This window comes from Notamacropus eugenii, chromosome 1, assembly GCF_028372415.1.
Source record: "Notamacropus eugenii isolate mMacEug1 chromosome 1, mMacEug1.pri_v2, whole genome shotgun sequence".
NCBI lineage: Eukaryota > Metazoa > Chordata > Mammalia > Diprotodontia > Macropodidae > Notamacropus > Notamacropus eugenii.
Window position 1 is genome coordinate 338,644,679 of NC_092872.1, and position 17,547 is coordinate 338,662,225.

General features: G+C 40.9%; 1 protein-coding gene across 1 annotated transcript; it reads left to right on the forward strand.

Annotated features, from left to right (window-relative positions):
- Positions 1 to 2,361: 2,361 nt before the first annotated feature.
- CXCL14 (C-X-C motif chemokine ligand 14) lies at positions 2,362 to 17,337 on the forward strand. The gene is made up of 4 exons (XM_072629888.1): positions 2,362 to 2,660; positions 3,344 to 3,449; positions 11,502 to 11,615; positions 16,183 to 17,337. Exons 1-4 carry the CDS (start codon positions 2,597 to 2,599, stop codon positions 16,196 to 16,198), a joined length of 300 nt encoding a protein of 99 aa, XP_072485989.1. The 5' UTR covers positions 2,362 to 2,596; the 3' UTR covers positions 16,199 to 17,337.
- Positions 17,338 to 17,547: the final 210 nt, after the last annotated feature.

Sequence of the window (17,547 nt, forward strand, 5' to 3'; positions counted from 1 at the left end):
CAGCCAGCCAGGTAGTGTATAGAGCCCTACACCTGGAGTCAGAAGGACCAGCTCAGACAGTGAGCTGTGTCATTTAAGCTATCTGACTCAGTTTCTTCAACTGCAAAATAGGGAAAATGATAGCACCTACTTCAAAGGAATATTTGTAAAATGCTTAGCATGGTGCCTGGCACATAACAGGCACTTAATAAATATCTGCTTCTTTCCTACTATACCTTACTATCGCCTAATTACATTGTAATATTGACTCAACGAGTTTGCACTAAGACCATAAGTCATATGCCCATTTATCTCAGACTTTGACTTTGTAATCATGCCCACTCATCTTGTCTTTAAAAAAAAAAAGACTTTTATTTTGCTCCCAGATATAGGACCTTTCGTTTAATCTTGATAAATTGCATTTTGTTAGACTTAATCCACCATTCTAGCTTTTTAAAATATTATGGGGCTCACACACTGACACCTAACATATATGGCTATCACTGACAGTGTCATAGAATTGTCCATAAATTTGATTTTATCCAAGTCACTAATAAAAAATTATTAACCATCTCAGGCTCATCAGAATGGCCAAATCCATACTTTAGTTCACTCTTGCTTTTTGAGATACCTCTCCCCAACAGGTGTGCAGGGAATAGCAGCACACCTGGCCGGGAGTTAAAGCTTTGTTTCTAATCATGGCTCTGAAATTAATTTGCTGTGTAAATTTGGCAAATTCCTTCCTTTCTTTGTGGTTCAGTTTCCTCCTCTGTAAAATGGGGATATTGACCTAAATAAGCTCAAAGGTCCTTTGCAGCATTAGTGTTCTATATGTCCCTTTTCATATCAATGGATAGAGTTTGAGGTTTGGAGCCAAAGGACTTTGGTTTGAATTTCTGCTCTGCCACTCACTAATCTCTGTTATCTGTACAAGTTGGTTAACTAGGTTGGCTACCCTGTAAAATGATGGAATTGGGCTAGATGGCCTCTCAGATCCTTTGCAAATTTAAATCTATGATTCTGTGATTCCAAGAAGCAAACAAGAACCAAACCAGAAAGCAGTCTTGAATACCCTCAGCCAAAGCTTATCTTAGTACTTCTATGATATGTTCCTGCTTAGAACGGCTGGGCTTGTATGTCTGGAGAGAGGTGAGGGTACTGCCTCACTCATAGAGGAAGCTATAATAACATCAGTTCCCCTAGATTTCCACCTGTCTGTCTGTGAACTTTCAGGGACTCAGATTCTCTCTCACCCACTCTGCAGGTCCAAGCTGTATTGAACTGATGGGTCCCTCCTTCCAACAAAGTAGCTTCACGATCAGCACTCCTCCAGGAGAGAACAAAAAGGCAAAGGAGGTGTTCTCAGAACCTTCACAATGAAACACGAACTGCAAACTACCAAACCCAAGAAAACAAGAAAAAATCCATTGATAATTAAAGGAGTTTCTCTCCAGAAAAGTAAATTGTCCAGAAAATCAAACTTCAATTTAAAAAAAAAAAGTGAAGCACAAGCATGTTTAGAACCTTAAGAGTCACCTAGTCCACCTACCCCCCTTCATAGATGAGGTACTGAGACAGAGAAATGAAGTGACTCGTTTAATATCACACAGGTGGAAAGAGGCATTGTGTTCGTCCTTGGGTGCTGAAGAATACCACGCCATCAGAAAGAAAGAAAGAGGCATAGAGAGGATTTGAATACAGCTCCTGAGACCAGGTCCAGCACTGTTCCTTCCCATTGTACCACACTAGCTTTCCACCCTTTACAGCCTGGAGCCGAATCTCTATTTTGAGGAATCATTCCCTCATTCATCCCCAGACTGACTAAGCACTTGACTCATAGCCTGGGTCAGCTGGAGTTAAGTACTTTCAAAGTCCCAGTCATTTCTCAGCAGGTGAAGCCTCCCCTCTTCCCCAGGCCAGTCTTGGATCCCTCACTCCACTAAGGTTAGGCTGGGTTGTCTTCCCCTTCAAGCTTCCCATCGTGGGAAGCAGCCCAGTTGAGTCCACTGACCCCGGGAACCCTCACAGACAGATCCACTCCCCAGCCTTGTAAAGAAGTGGTTACGTATAAACAGCCTCGAGCACGGACAGCATAAGAAGCCCCAGCTCAGCAGTCACTTTGACACACGTCCAAAGTCATCCCCCAGGCTGTGATCTCCCACTCCTCCCGGCCCCTCGCCACCCCCACCCCACAAAGGAAGAAGGTGACTGAGAAATGCTATGATTCGGGGGCTGTTTGTATTCTGGACCCAAACAGTCTGTGTGATCAGACAGCACTGGGAAGGTCTCCTCCCTTCTTCTCCCCACCCCCCCTCTCCCCCAACTATGTTGAGAAATTGCAGTGAGTCAGAGTTGTTCTGCATATTAATGAGTTCGCTGTGAGGGCTGCCGGAGCTGTTTTAAAAGAGGAGGACAGCGGAGCTCTGGAGAACTGAGAGCGAGCGAGAGCGCGCGGAGCGGATACGCAGGAGCTGAAACTGACCGGGGCGCAGGAGCAGGAGACAACCGCAGCTCTCCCCAAAGCGGACTGCCCCAGCGCTCCGGGACCAGCCGCTGCCAGGAAGCCAAGCGGGCCACGAGCTTTTGCCGGCTCCCTAGAGACACCTGAGCTCTGGTCATGAAGCTCTTGACGGGACTGCTGCTCCTGCTTCTCCTTGTGTTGTGCTGCGTCGGAGTGGATGGTAAGTCCAGCGAGCAAGGCGAAAGCCCCCCAGTTTGGGCTACACACACTACACCACCGCACCACACCGCACACACACACACACACACACACACACACACACACACACACACACACACACCACCACCACCACCACCACAACACACCACAACACACACATACACACACACACACACACCACCATACCACACACACTCATCACCGCACCACACCACATCACACACACACGTATGTACTGACTGGCCCTCTCTGAGCTTGGAGAGAGCGAGAGTTTGGATCTAATAGAAGAAACTGGGTTTGGGAGCGAGAGGGGTGGGGAGGACGGACATTCGGTGAGCCCTGATACTCTCCGCAGCTTATCCTGCCTTCATTTGGGGGTTTAAATAGATATGGAAACTTAGGGGAAAGTGAAAATGTGATTTTCAGGTTATTTAAATGTTGGCTTCCGAAGCGTGACTTTGGCCAAGTTCTTTGTACCTTAACTTCTCACCAGCTCCAGAGACAATCTCTGGACTGTGAATCTGGGGAAGAAAGAGAACGAAAAAGGGGGAGGAGGAGGGAGGTGGGCTAATCTGTGTTCATCCCTTTCTTTGCAAACTTGAACTTCGTGATTCGATGGCTGCCTGCTCTACATAAGAAGCTGCAGGTAAGGAACTCCCGAACTTACCTGACAATCTCCTGCAGGGTCAAAATGCAAATGCTCAAGGAAAGGACCAAAGATAAGATACAGTGATGTCAAGAAGCTGGAAATGAAACCAAAGTACCCGCACTGTGAAGAGAAGGTGGTTATGTGAGTCTCACCTTTGCAACTTTATCTTGTCCTCATTTCTGTCTAAGCCAGTGCCCAAGCTCTGTGTGTGTCTGGAATCGCTGTAAGAGCGTGTTTCGTGCCTTTTCATTCTTGTCCAAGCACAAACTGTAGGCAAGTGTGTTAAGCACCAGCATTTCAAATGAGTCACAACACCAGGCTAAAAGAAACTGCATTTTCTAAGGGACCTACAATCATGACAATATTTTTGGAGACAGGATGGGGCCCTGGAAAGATAAAAAGTTAAAATATTTGGTCCTTAAGTAGAGACACACAAGTTCCCAATAACAAGACTAACAAGTTTATTTTTCTTGAAACCAAAAGTAGGTTCTGTATTTGAACCTATTTGGAATGAGAATTAAAAGAAACTGTGACAATTCATTCGTAGGCTCTTGTTTAATTTATGAAGACATTTTTAAAAGATTGATGTTCCTCTTTATATCACCTTCATTGCCAAATATATCATTCTTCCTCCTCTCCCCAAACTATGATTTCATTTAATAAAGACTGAGGGAGAAAGAGAGAAAGAGAGAGAGAGAGAGAGAGAGAGAGAGAGAGAGAGAGAGAGAGGAAAGGAACGAAAGTTCACAGTTTAACAAAACTAACCAACCCATCAACGAAATCTCATAGTTTATTCAATGTTCCACAGGCTTAGTCCCCCAACTCTACAAGAGAAAAAAAAGTAGAGGGAAGTAAGGACATATATTTTCTTCCTGCACCCCCACCACCCAAAAGAAGCTTTCTTCTTTGGGACCAGCCTTGATTTGTAGAAATGCATACCATTTAGTTTCATGGGATACTTTTTATTATTTCCAGCACTACCACCACCCATTTTCATTGTTATAACCATTGTGTAATATTGTTTTCCTGGTTCTGCTTACTTTACTTTGCATTTAATCCTATTAATTTTCCCATTCTTCACAAAGACTTTTTTAATATCAGAAAATGTCTTCAGAGGAATTCAATTTTCTACAAACCATTCAAGTTTACTTTTAGAATGGTTCCTACTAATCAGCTGCAAAATATGTGCTTCCCTAAGGAATGTATCTGTAGCTCCTGTGGCAAAATCCCTTGCTCAGGATAACATTCAATAGAACCATCTCTGCGCATGTTGAGAATGCTGAAAATATTTTAAAAACTGGGGCAGACTGAAAGAACACAAAGTTTCCTTGCTCTTCTCTTTCAAATTAACCACTTGGGGCCAAAACAACTATTTCCCCATTAGTCAACTCTTGGCCAAGAAGGGAGTCCTTGGCAAAGTAGAACTCAAATATTTGCCACTGATCAGTCACCCCCTCTTTCCCCCCAGAAACAGGTCCTAATTTTAGTCCCTGATGGGCCCCAAAGGGCTCCTGAGATCATTACAACCAATATTCACAACCTGAGACTTGAAATGTGTTAGTGAGTTTGGGGAAAACTCAAAAAGTCTCCCTGCTTAGGCTGTTTCTCCCCACCCCCACCCCCTTCTCCTTACTGCTATACCAGCCCAAAGAAAATGCCCAGAAAAACTTCTAACTGGGCTTTGTCTTGACACTAAAGAACTAAATAGCTTGGAGGAAAAGAGGAATGGACACAAGACCTTCCTTTCTTCAAATGTGGTAGCATAAGATCAAAAACCAAGGATTCAACTTAAGGTGGAGTCTTATAAGGGCTGCTACCTTTTCAATGGAAATGTTAGTCTACTTGATTCCCAGAGTCATCAATTTCCAAAGACCATAATTGGTGTTTTCACTTATACTTCAGAAGCTAAAGTTGGGGCATTAGAGGCAATAGAATCTCAGTTTAAAAGAACCCTCAATGAACAATGCTTTGCTCAGAATAGTCCCTAAATAAACATTTGATGAATGAGTGAAAAAATGAGTGAATGAGCTGGATTCTAGAGGGAAATGAGATGTTCCCAGGTCATTTTGTTGTGTTTTCCTGTACTCTCCTTCTAACTGAAAATTGTGACATAAATTATATTAAGAAATTAATATAAAAAAATCAAATTTTTAGTGATAACCTTGACAGAAATCGTTTCTCATCAGAATAATAGCCCTGCAGCCCAGGGAAAAAAAAGCTATAATCCTAAACAAAGAATCATATTCAATAGACTTTACTTACATAGTCAAGAAAGAGATCTAATAAATTCTAGAGATCCTTTTGGTGCAAAGAAGTTTCCTGTCTAAGCCTGAGTGAATCAAAAAATTTAAGTGATCAGAGTTTCTACCCTTACACATTCTCTTACCACTCCAATTAATTAGGTCTGCATGGCAGCAAGCTGACTTTCACATACCACGAAGAGATTAAAGGGAGGGAAATGAGGTAAATGTACTTCACATCAGAAAGAAGTCAAGGGCCTTGTAGTATGGTTAATAATGTCAGTGTCAAAACAGAGCCTGAGCCCTCCAGAAAAGGCTATGAGAACCAAGTGTAAGTCTAGTTATGCCTTTCCAGGTCATGGGGCTAGTTCCCCAAATCTGAAAGGGACATTTTCCAAAAACATTTCATTTAGGGAGAATTGAATTCTTACAAACCTGCATGATTTCAAATCTCAGGGCTGTGAAGGTCTCTAATGCTTAGGATGAACGGTTTCCTTTGATTCTTCCTGGCTCCTCCAAGGTCATACCCGAGGAACTCAAGCTCCAGCCTATCCTGTCATGCTGGAAAGGTTTCAAGTATAGTCCAGTAATGAACTGACTGTGGGCCTGTCCTCCAAGGACCAGTCTAAGCTAGGAAGACTCATCATGGGACCAACTTTTGGATAATGGATTATTTGGCAACAGCCTCTCTTAAAGGCCAGTCATAAAGTCATAGAGGTTATGATCAAAGTATGATCAAATCTCTGTAAAGTCGAAAGCTTCTTCACAACAAGTTTTTTGATGAGAATAGTGCAAATTTCGTTATAGTGCAGATGAGGAAACTAAGTCTCAGAAAAGTAAAGTGTACCTGAACCAGTATTCAAATCTAGATCTTCTAACTCAAGTCTAGATTCCAACCTGCTATGTTACTTTTCCAAAAAAAGCTTGGAAAGAGGCAACAACGATAGAGAATCCCTAGAATAGTTCCATTGCTAGGATTAGGGGCCAAGAAAGAAATATTTATTTCTGAGTACCTGATACTGCACTAGACACTGTGAATTGTAGAAGAAATTATAGGATTGCAGAATGCCAAAGTCTAGAGATCATCATATCCAACCCCCTCATTTTACAGATGACTCCTAGAGTAAGCCTAAGAAAATTGCTCCAGAGTCAAACAGCTGGCAGAGCTAGGATGGCTAGAGTGCAAGGATTTCTGGATGTGGAGTCACAGGACCTTGTTTGAATCCAGCTCTGCTACTTACTAACTGGGTGACCTTGGGTAAATCACTCTCCAGGACTCAGTTTCCTCATGAGAAAAATGAAGGATATGAAGTAAGTGATCTCTAAGGTCCCTTCCTGTTCTAAATCCTATCCAGCTCTATACCTTACTTAAGCCCAAGTCTTCTAGCCTAAAATCCGGTGCTTGTGGTCCCTGCCCACAGGAAACTGGAGGAGAGATAAGGCTGACTCAGATGAAAAAAGTAGTAGTTTCTTATCTGAGTCTTCTCATATCATTCCCTACACTTGATGTGATTAGCTACCAAAATACACAATACCAAAAAGAAATGAGTGAAAGTCCAAGTCCCTGCCCCCAGAGTACAAGCTTTGGATGGGGATGCAAGATAAACACAGAAGTAACAACTAGAGAATATAAACTAGCTAATAAAGAAGAAAGCAGTTTGCTCATGAATACTGAAATTCTCAACAGAATAGATGAAACTGTCCAGAATAACTTTCATTTCAATGACAGGACTCAATATTCATAGTATTTGTGTCTATGCAAGTTGTTGATGTCTGTCCCTTTCATCCCACTACTATAATCTTGTCCTCCTCCTACAGAACCAACTTGGTCTCCTCATATTCCTTTACGCAGACCCTTTACCCCAACCAGCATAATCTGATCACTGTGCCCTCAGCAAAACTTGTGCTTGCTTACTCTCTCTCTTCATATTGTTTCCACTTGCCTGGAATATTCTCCCCACCCGTACAAATTTTGCACATCCTTTGGGGCTCAAGTTAAGATCATTGAATTTAGAACTGGACCTTTGTGGTTACTGTTGTTCAGTTATTTCAGTTGTATCCTACTTTTCATAGCCCCATTTGAGATATTCTTGGCAAAAACACTGGAGGGGTTTGCCATTTCCTTCTCCAGCTCATTTTACAGATGAGAAAACTGAGGCAAACAGGGTTAATGACTTGTGCAGGGTCACACAGGTACTAAGTGACTGATGCTGGATTTGAACTCTGGTCTTACTGACCCCAGGTCTGCAGCTCTATCCATTACTCCACCTGGCTGCTGCCTCGAACCTTAGCAATTCTTTACTTCACAAAAGGGAAATCCGGGGCTAATAGAGGGGATGAAACTTGCCCAGGATCACATGGTGACTAAGAGCTAGGATTCAAGTTCAGGTCCCCTGATTTCCAATCCAGCCAAGGTTTTCCTGATCTCCACAATCCACATGACCCCACTTCCTCTCAGCTTGCTCCTACAGCGCTTGCTGTCTTTTCAACACCATTTACCACATTCTGCCTTAGGTCGTCCATCGCTGCTTCATGTAAGATAATCTTGTTGCCCCAAGTTGTGAGCTTCCTGAGGGCAGATACATTCTGTTGTATCTCTCTCTGTGCCCTAAGCATAGTGTGGAGCACTCAGCAGATGTCTGATAAATATTTAATTGATTGACATGATGGCAGAAAGCCTGTGGCAGCATTTAATTCTTATTTCTCCACCACTACGTTGAAATAGTTGGGTTTGAAGAGCTCCTTATTTTGTGCTTCAGGATCCTAATTCACTCAGATGAGTTCCAAAGCCAGAGGGAATTCATTTAGGCAACAACTTGGGGCTGAGGCTCTGTAGATATGGACAACTATCTCTATGGTATAATAGGAGGAACACCACATTTGAGTCAGAAAACATGGGTTCAAATCCTAGCTCTGCTTTTTGCTAACTTAAAGTCCCTCTGCCTCTAGAGCTCAATCTTCTTATCTGTAAAACTGGGGAGCTAGAGTGGATGATATCTAAGGTCATGTCTAGCTTTGTCATTATCTTTTATGCCTATGATCTCTATCTGTTCCTCATTTGCTCCCACTAACCCAGGCCTAAAGCAGATAATCTTAGAGTTCAGCTACGTGTCTTGCACATTGGACATAACCAACCCAAAGAATAATGCATGAATTCTGATCTGAACAAGGGATGGTTTTCTAATTGCTGAAATCCTTTTCATTCTAATCAATTAAGTTAAACAACTATAAGTCAGATTTGTACTAAATAACAAATACTGGGTGCTGGGAATACAAGGACAAAAAAAAAAGCAGCCAATCCCTGCCTTCAAGGAATTGAGTTTTCCTCCCAGAGCATGCTCCCAGAATCCACCAAAAAAAAAAAAATTTCATTCCATGGAAAGCATTCTGGGAAATACTCTCATTTACTGTATGACCTTTGAACTGACTTCTACAACATCCAGTCTTAGATGGTAAAATATTGCTTTAGTATAGGGTGATACTGTGAATATAGGAAAAGCAATGTCTCAGGATAGTGGGTAGACCTGTAATTTCACCGATATGAGCAAACTCTTTGTGCTAATCTGGGTTTGCACCTTCTTGGCCACCCATTGTCTTAGACTAGAGAGAGGTTTGGGGCACTAAGAACTTAAGTAACTTGCCCAGAGCCACACAGACAATATATTTCTGAGGGGCATTTGGACACACATCTTCCTGACTCCAAGGCCAGCTTTCTATCCCCTACCCTCTTGCTACCTCTCATATTAACCATATATACATATATACACACAAATACATATGTGCATATCATATGGGTATCTATGTATATACCTATATAGCTATGCCTATACATAAACATGCATATGCACTTATATATGTCTATATAAACATATTTACATGTGTGTGCGTGTGTGTACATGTGTGTGTGTGTGTAATGTTATCCTAGTAAACAAAGCTTAGTAAGGTAAATATTACAGTTGCTAATTTTATCCCTATTTTACGGATGCAGAAACTGAAGTAAAGTGATGCCACTTGGCTAGTAGGTGTGACAGTTGCAGTGCCGGTACAAACCTCCAGTTTTCTAGAATTATAGACTTTCGTCTAAGTCTGTAACATGGACCCTAAGCCTGCATTACCTATGTAGCACAATGGTTAGAGGGCTGGGCTTAGAGTCTTAATGACTTAAGTAAAATCCCGCCTCAGATACTTAATGTCTGTGTGATCTTAGACAAGTCACTTTTAGCCTCATTTTCCTCATCTGTAAAATGAAGGGGTTGGACTTAATGGCCTCGAGGGTCCCTTTCAGCTCTAAATCTATAATCCTATTAAACTTCTTGGCTCCTCAGAAGTCAGATGGGACAAACTGAATATCTCTTCGCAGGAGGAAGCAATGATCAATTTGAAGCAACTGCTCCTTCTCCTCTCTTAGCAGGTGGAGTGTTTGAAATGTAATGGAATATGTCACCTCGGCTTACCTTCAAACACTAGAGAACATCACTGTTGACAGTAGGCCAAATATAAACCCCAAGGACTTCTCAGAGAATACAAGCTGGAAGTTCTGAGCTTCACAAAAGAAAGTATAAAGCAGTTATCACTTCAATTCTAGACAATGGTGTTTAGGTTCCTGGTCACAAACCCAACATTTGAGAGAACCTTCCTACAGGGACCCCAGCTGAAGCAGAATTTTGAGCAAGATTAGCTCATAGGACTCATTTTATGAAATTAATGATTACCATTGTGATTTCTGCTGCACTGATAACTCCCAATGTAGACATTTCTTCTTTTCAGCAAAAGAGGCAGCACTGAAAAAATATGGGTAAATTGATTTCTATAAATTGAGTCGTATCTTAAATGTTTCAGGGTGCTCTTTGCTTAATGAACCCTGGAGGAGCAAAAAGATATTTTTTTAATGTGTCATTTCTCAGTTTTTTCTCTTCTACCAGATTGAATTTTTATAAACACTACTGGATTTCCTTGAAGTTCATCCCACCTGCGTATGACCAACTCTTTGCTGCTTATCATGGTCAAAGACAGAGATTCCCCTTAGGACCTAGAGCCATGGGATGTTAACTGTTTACTGGGTGACTAGTCAAACCCCATCCTGCTAGAGATGAATAATCTGGGGTCCTGCGAATTCTCACGTAGGTTCAGTATTACTTAGTTTTTATGGCTTTCCCCAAGCTTCTCAGTAGGGTGCCAAGCAAGTCACTGTATATGTTGAGAGGGGAAAAGAGTGCAGATACAAGAATACCTGGATGGGATAAGCTAGGGAATATGAGAGAGAAGACTGCAAGGAGTATTTATTGCCTAATATCATCTTGGACTAGACGGTCTGTTAGGTCCCTTCCAGCAATTTGGCTAAAGACTTTCCTGCAAGTTCGCAAGTTTACAGACCTGCCACAGAAAAAAGGCTTCTGGAGAGGAAAGCATAAAGGGAATGAAGGAGAAAGGTCTTCCAATCAGATGCAGGGCTTGTTCACCTTACAGGCTGATTCCATTGAGACTTCAACCCTTGCTGCCACAAAGCTCATCAGAAAGCTCATCCTTCAGTAGACTATCTCACATGAAAAAGCCCACCTACTATGTACTTTGTGTAAGCTGAAATAAAAATTCTGTAGTCAACATGGCTCACAGAACAATTTCAGACTTAACTGAAACTTTTTAAAGTCGTAGAGATGCAGAGCAGAATTTTCCCCTCCACATGTATTTGCTGTTCCCACAATGCTCCTTACTGTACTAGAAGAGGGAGCTTGGACCTACCCTGCCTGCCTCCTGCCCACTGCAAAGCTTTGCCTATTTCCTCTCCTCCACTGAAGGAAGAACAATGGCTGGTAGCCAGCTTGCCCATTCTAATGAATGAACTCTCATTATTCAGCATTCCCCAGAGGCTGACCTCAGCCGCCTCAGGCAGGTGCTGAGGCCGAGTGCAGAGGACTGCCTTTCACTTAGGCTGCTTTTCCAAACTCTGTTGCAGCATCACTACCAAGACCATGTCACGGTACCGGGGACAAGAACACTGCCTACATCCCAAACTTCAGAGCACAAAGAGATTCATCAAGTGGTACAATGCATGGAATGAGAAACGCAGGTAAGTGTCTAAAAGGCCTGTGTAGGGGAAAGAGTAATTTTACATTTAGAACTCAGTGACCCTGGGTGAATCTGGGCCTCAGTTTCCACATCTGTAAAATGAGGGAATTGGACTAGATGATTCATTCATTTGGTAGAATTTTTTTAAAAACACCAGAACCAGACTTGGTTCTGAGAGAAATATAAAATTTAAATTAAACGGGGTCTCTGCTTTCCTGGAGGTCACAGGCTAGTAGAATAAGACTCAAAAATAAAATTTATACATCAGCACATTAGAAAGTTGGAGGACAAAGTGCTATGCAAAGTCTAAAGAGAAAGATCTTTTCTAGAGGAGGTGGCATTTGAGTTGGTCTTTATTTGATTCATAGGAAATAACAATTGATCACATTTATAGAGTACTTTAACCTCAGCGATGTATTTTAGATACATTTGATCCCTACAATAACTCAGAGGTGTAAGCTATGCTTTTCCCCCTTTTATAAATGAGAAAACTAAGTTTCCTAGCAGTTAATTGACTTAATTCAGCTCTAGTATTCGACACATTAAAAAAAGGAATAGGACATTCAGGTATAAGAAATAAAATGAACAAATGCAAAAAAGCTGGACGATGAAGACAGATCCAGTTTGACTGGAGCAGAGAGTGTTTGGATGAGAGTAATTTGAGATAAGGTTGGAAAGATAAGGTGATGCTAAATCACAGAGAACCTTAAATACCAAGGGAACATATTTGAACTTTACTCGGTAGATAGTAGATTCCTTCTAATTCTGACAGCATTATTCTGTGATCTGTAAAACTGAGATTTTGGAAATCAGAGGTGACAATAATGTCAATGCTCATGGTGGCAGTAGGTAACTGACAGTATGTAGCACTTTAAGGATTCCAAAGAACTTTATATACTTTGCTCCATTTGAGACTTACAGCAACCCTGTGAGATACATGTAACAAATATTAGCATTCCCATTTTGCAAATGAACAAACAAGACAGACAGAAGGGTTAAAGTGCCTTTCAAGTACTTAAGCACAAGTCATCCCACATGGGTCTGCTTCACCTATGGCAGGGGTCAGTCTGGAGCTGGGAAGCAGAAAGGAGGGAAAAAGAAGGTGTACTCGACACATGTGGAACAAATGTTCCTTTGCACATAGGAGCCCTTTATACTTGGCCACCTGCATGAAAACTGCCAAAAAGTGGAGCACTCGATGCTCAACTTTGCCCCCACCTTCAATAGAGGTCCAGAGGCCTGATCAGGGGCTTGATGAATTCTATGGGACTGCCTACCTGAGCACTCCCATTACATGCAGAAGGTCATTTCCAAAGACAGAGCCTTGAGCACATTGCCAGTACCTGGGCCTACATATTCTCTCTCAAACTGCCCAGTCTGCATTAGCTCAAAATAGCAAATACTGACAGTAAGAGTTTATTTCTGGAACCGATGGGAACAAAACTTTCTTTTCTGGACTTTTCCCCACCTAAGCCAGCAGAAAGTCTTGAAAATGGTTTATCTTCGTCACAATTCTCACAAAAGCCAAAATGAACCTGTCTGTCACCTGCAGGGAGTGCTGAGAATGTTTCTGATTGCTTTGAAGGCTTTAGTAAAGTTTTCTTCCATGTTCTTCCCTCCTTAACCATCTGGGCAAAAGATTTCATCTGAGGAAGGGAGGGTAACCCAGATTTGTGATATCATTAATAAAGGTAACTCTTGGTGAGGAAACTCTCCATGCACGGCAGCAACTTAGACTGAGAGAAGGTCACCTGGGAAAGTGGAGATGTGCAGTGAGTTGCCCAAGATCACATAACCAATATTTATCAGAAGGGGTACTTGAATTCAGGTCTTTCTGATACTGATGCCCAACTAGATCATGCAGGCTCTCAAAGATCTTATTAATTCAATTCAGTTCATTTGCTAATTTATCTAAGCTGTACAGACCATTAATCTGACTGCCTTATTTTACAAATGGGGAAACTAGTTAACTAAGGGAATCAGAACCCAGGTCTGTCAACCTTCAGCCTAGGTCTTTTTGCACAGCATTGTTGTACCTCCAATCTTCTGATTTGTCAACTGGGACCAAAATAGTAAAAGGAAAAGAAACAGGTGCACCTAGCCCTGTGTAGGCATGCAGAAATACTTAAGGACTACCAATTGCTCCAAGACCAGGAGTCCTTACAAAATTAATACATTAAGATACAGCCTAATAGATATTTACCAAGATAAGAATTCAATGTTTAAAGCAATTAGTCATTTCCTTTATACAGTGTAGTGCCATAGAAAGACTGCCGGACTCAAAATCAAAGGGCCTTGGTTCAGATCCCAGGCCTGCCACTTACTGCCTGTGTAACCATAGGCAAATTTCCTATAACCTTTGGGATCTCAGTTTCCTCAGCAGTAAAATAGGAGAGCTGGACTATGATTCTTTCCAGCTTTAAGTACATAATCAATGCAATCATGTGATCCTATGAGCAGGATGATAAGGATAGGAATCATGTGTACATATAAATAAGTATATTGTACATATTAATACATGTGTACATGTGTATCATATATTCATACCTACATAAATGCACATGTGCATATGTACAGGCATATATGTTATAGATATATGTGTATACACACACACACATAGTTTTGAGGAAACAGAACCCTGAATATGGTCAGAAAAACCTGAGTTCAAATCCAGATTCAGATACTTACTAGCTGTGTGACCCTGGGCAAGTTCACTTAACCTCTCTTTGCCTCAGTTTCCTCAACTGTAAAGTGAGGATAACATAACACTAACCTCCCAATGTGGTAGAGAGGCTCAAATAAGATAATAATTGTGAAAGTGTTTAGCATAGCACCTGGCACATAATAATGCTTTAAAAATGTTGTTTTTCCTTTCTTCCTCCATAAAGAAAAACATCTGAAACCTAGAACTTCCAAAATATTTACAAAGAGTATTTGCTGTATCTTCTCTCTCTCTCTCTCTCTCTCTCTCTCTCTCTTTCCCCCTTCCCCCCCACCCCCTATTAAGTGGGACACATCATTAGAAGAAAAAGGCAATTAGATTTTTAAAAATATTTCAAGATAGATCAATAAAGCTTTCCAGACAAATGATTTGAATACTAAAATTATTTTCTTACCTAAATATTTTCTTGCCATCAAACCCCACTTTGTTATAAAGTTTTACCAATTTCTGAAAGCTGTAGCTTTTTGCTTATTAAAAAACAAAAAGAAAAAAAGAACTCTCAGGGGTGATGCACTCTTCTTTTCCATCTCTATAGGTGATGCCCCACTACACCACTAGCAATTCTGGGGTTTTTGTAAATTCTACCCTCCATTTTGCCCCCATAACAGCAGCTGTTTAGGACTATGGAAGAAGTTCCATCTCATTTTCCTCCTAGATTAGTCTTGAGGTCTGATTCTAATATCATGTGATTGAATCTCTAGCAAACAGACTAGAACTCAGCCCTCCACATGAGTGCTGTCATCTTCAGAGCCATCTGCATGGAAGACTACACACTTATTCCTATGGTACTTTCACTGCTTGGGTCACATATTAATTCCCCTTTGGGACCTGGCTCCAGAGCCCATTTATTGTCTCCATATCATGTGGGCCTCTACGTAGGCTCTATGTAGCTAGTAATTCTGATCCTGAGGCAAGCAAGACTCCAGGGTCAAATAGTAGTTAAGACAATGTAGTTGAGTGGGAGAAGATAGTTAATATAGTGAGTCACAGATGGTCATTGCTAAAATGCCTGCCTGTTATGGGATTTCCTATTTGAATGAATTCATTATTCTTACTAACTAGGTGTTAAATCAGTAGTTTCTAAAACCATGCATGTGTTAAAATTTTACTCTCTTTACTTTGTGATGCCCTGGGGCACATCCCCAATTGCACTGTCTTAGTAATGGAGCTAGACTCACCTCATCTATGATTCAAACCACTATTTCCAAGGGCCCTCACACATCTTATTCATGTAGCTTGTCTCCTTCCAATAATCCAATTTACTCTCAAAGAAAGAAGGTTTAGCCCATTAATGCAATTTAAAAAAATGTGTCACCAGGTTTGATGGCTCTTTGTGCCTCGAGCCTGAGCAGTTTGCTGCAGCACCACTAAAATATGTGGCTAGGTTCCCAAAGGGACTACTTTGAAAAGGACAGTATTCATTTAGATAAGTCCTTTTCTTTCTCTAGACCTCAGCTTCCTGTTCTGTAAAATGGGAGGGTGGGGGACTGCAAAACCTATAAAACTAATTAATTAATTGATCAGTTAGCAAGCATTTATTAAGTGCCTACTAGTGCTAAGACAATGCTAGACACTTGGGATCTAAAGTTCCCTTTCAGGTCAGAGTTCTAGCATGTTTGTTAAAACAGCAGACCTTTACAACCATACCTCATGCATCAGCAAGAAGACTTAATAGACTAGGCTATTTGAATACCAGGAAAGAAGAGAAAGAGCCCACTCCTGAAACTGCATCTGTCACTGTCCTGTAACAGAAACCACCCCTGGAGGACTCATGGGGCTTTGCCATAGTCCATCTAATGGTCAAAGTCAGTGCATTGAGAGACCTATACCTGTTTTTCCTTTCCAGGGTCTATGAAGAGTAAGACAAGAAAATCCTAACGAAAAAGTCAGAAATTTTTGGAAGACTTGAACAAAGAACTCTACAGAAAAAATCTTTCTTTCTCACAGACATAAGACACAAATTATATATTGTTACAAAAAGCACTTTTTATCAAGGGTCAGTTTTTACATTTTATAGCTGTTTGCAAAAGGCTTCCAAGTGTCTTAACTGTCTCTTGCATTTATTTCAGAGCTCACAACTGTCTGCTTTTTACTGAATTTGGGAAAATCCATGCCTTTTGTTTTTTAAAAATGTCTTTTTGTATTCATTCATCCATCACTATGATTGCCTCTGAGCTTTATAAGCTCATTAGCTGAACAAATAATCCATGTGGTGGTATTCCATAGTAGTGCTCTGTTATTTGTAGCCCTAGGAAGATTTCCACTTCTGATTTCATGGTGTCTTTCCACAGAGGGGAGAAGGCACACTATATACAGTGTACCTGCCATGATAATGTATTATTGTGTGTCTATGCAATAATGGCCCACACAGTTGACAGAACTGAATGAGCATCACTTTTGCAAATGTGTGTTCTTTGCTGAAATAAAAGCTGATTGCCAGGGAAATGTACATAATTCCCCCAGTTAATCTTTACACATATTAGAAGTGGAGGATAATCCCAAACTAAATTCATGTCTAATGAGGATGCTGGATTCTTCTCCCATCATGAGGGGATATGAAATGTACAATGCTCCAATCTCAAGTATTTTGTGCTTCAAGAGCAATAGATTTGCTAGCTTTCTTAGTAAAAATCCTTCAAGGAAATTTTATACATACATGCACATACATGTATGTATGTATGCACATGCACACAAGTACACATACATACAAAGAATGTGACCCCCCCAGACCAGAAATATGTACACAATTTCTGTCATTGTGAATGTAATGCTTCCATGGTTAATAGTACTCTCTCTTTTTTAAAAATAAAGTAACAAAAAAACTACCTTTCCTTTTGTAAATATACTCTAAGCAAACTGTGTATCATGTTCTTCCAGTATCATGTATTACATCATGAAGTTATCATATGCTATTTAAATGTCTGAAATAATTAGAATTGCATGCAGTTTTCGTATTCTTTCTAAGACAAAAGGAAAAGCAATAAAATATATTTCAAACATACCTCAGTTGTGGAACAGTGAGGTTTTGCTTTGCTTTCTTTTTTCCTTTGAGCAATTATAATTGCATAGAGGCCCTGTGGTATAGTGGATAGAACACTGGGCTTAAAGTCAGGAAGACTTGAGTTCATATCTCATATATGAGACTTACTATCTGTGTGACTATAGAAAATTATTTAACCTCTATGTGTCTTAATCAACTCCTTACTACATC

Coding starts and splice junctions, on each gene's coding strand:
- CXCL14 (XM_072629888.1), top strand. CDS start 2,597: ATGAAGCTCTTGACGGGACTGCTGCTCCTGCTTCTCCTTGTGTTGTGC. Junction 2,661..3,343: donor GTGCTGCGTCGGAGTGGATG/GTAAGTCCAGCG, acceptor AATCTCCTGCAG/GGTCAAAATGCAAATGCTCA. Junction 3,450..11,501: donor TGTGAAGAGAAGGTGGTTAT/GTGAGTCTCACC, acceptor ACTCTGTTGCAG/CATCACTACCAAGACCATGT.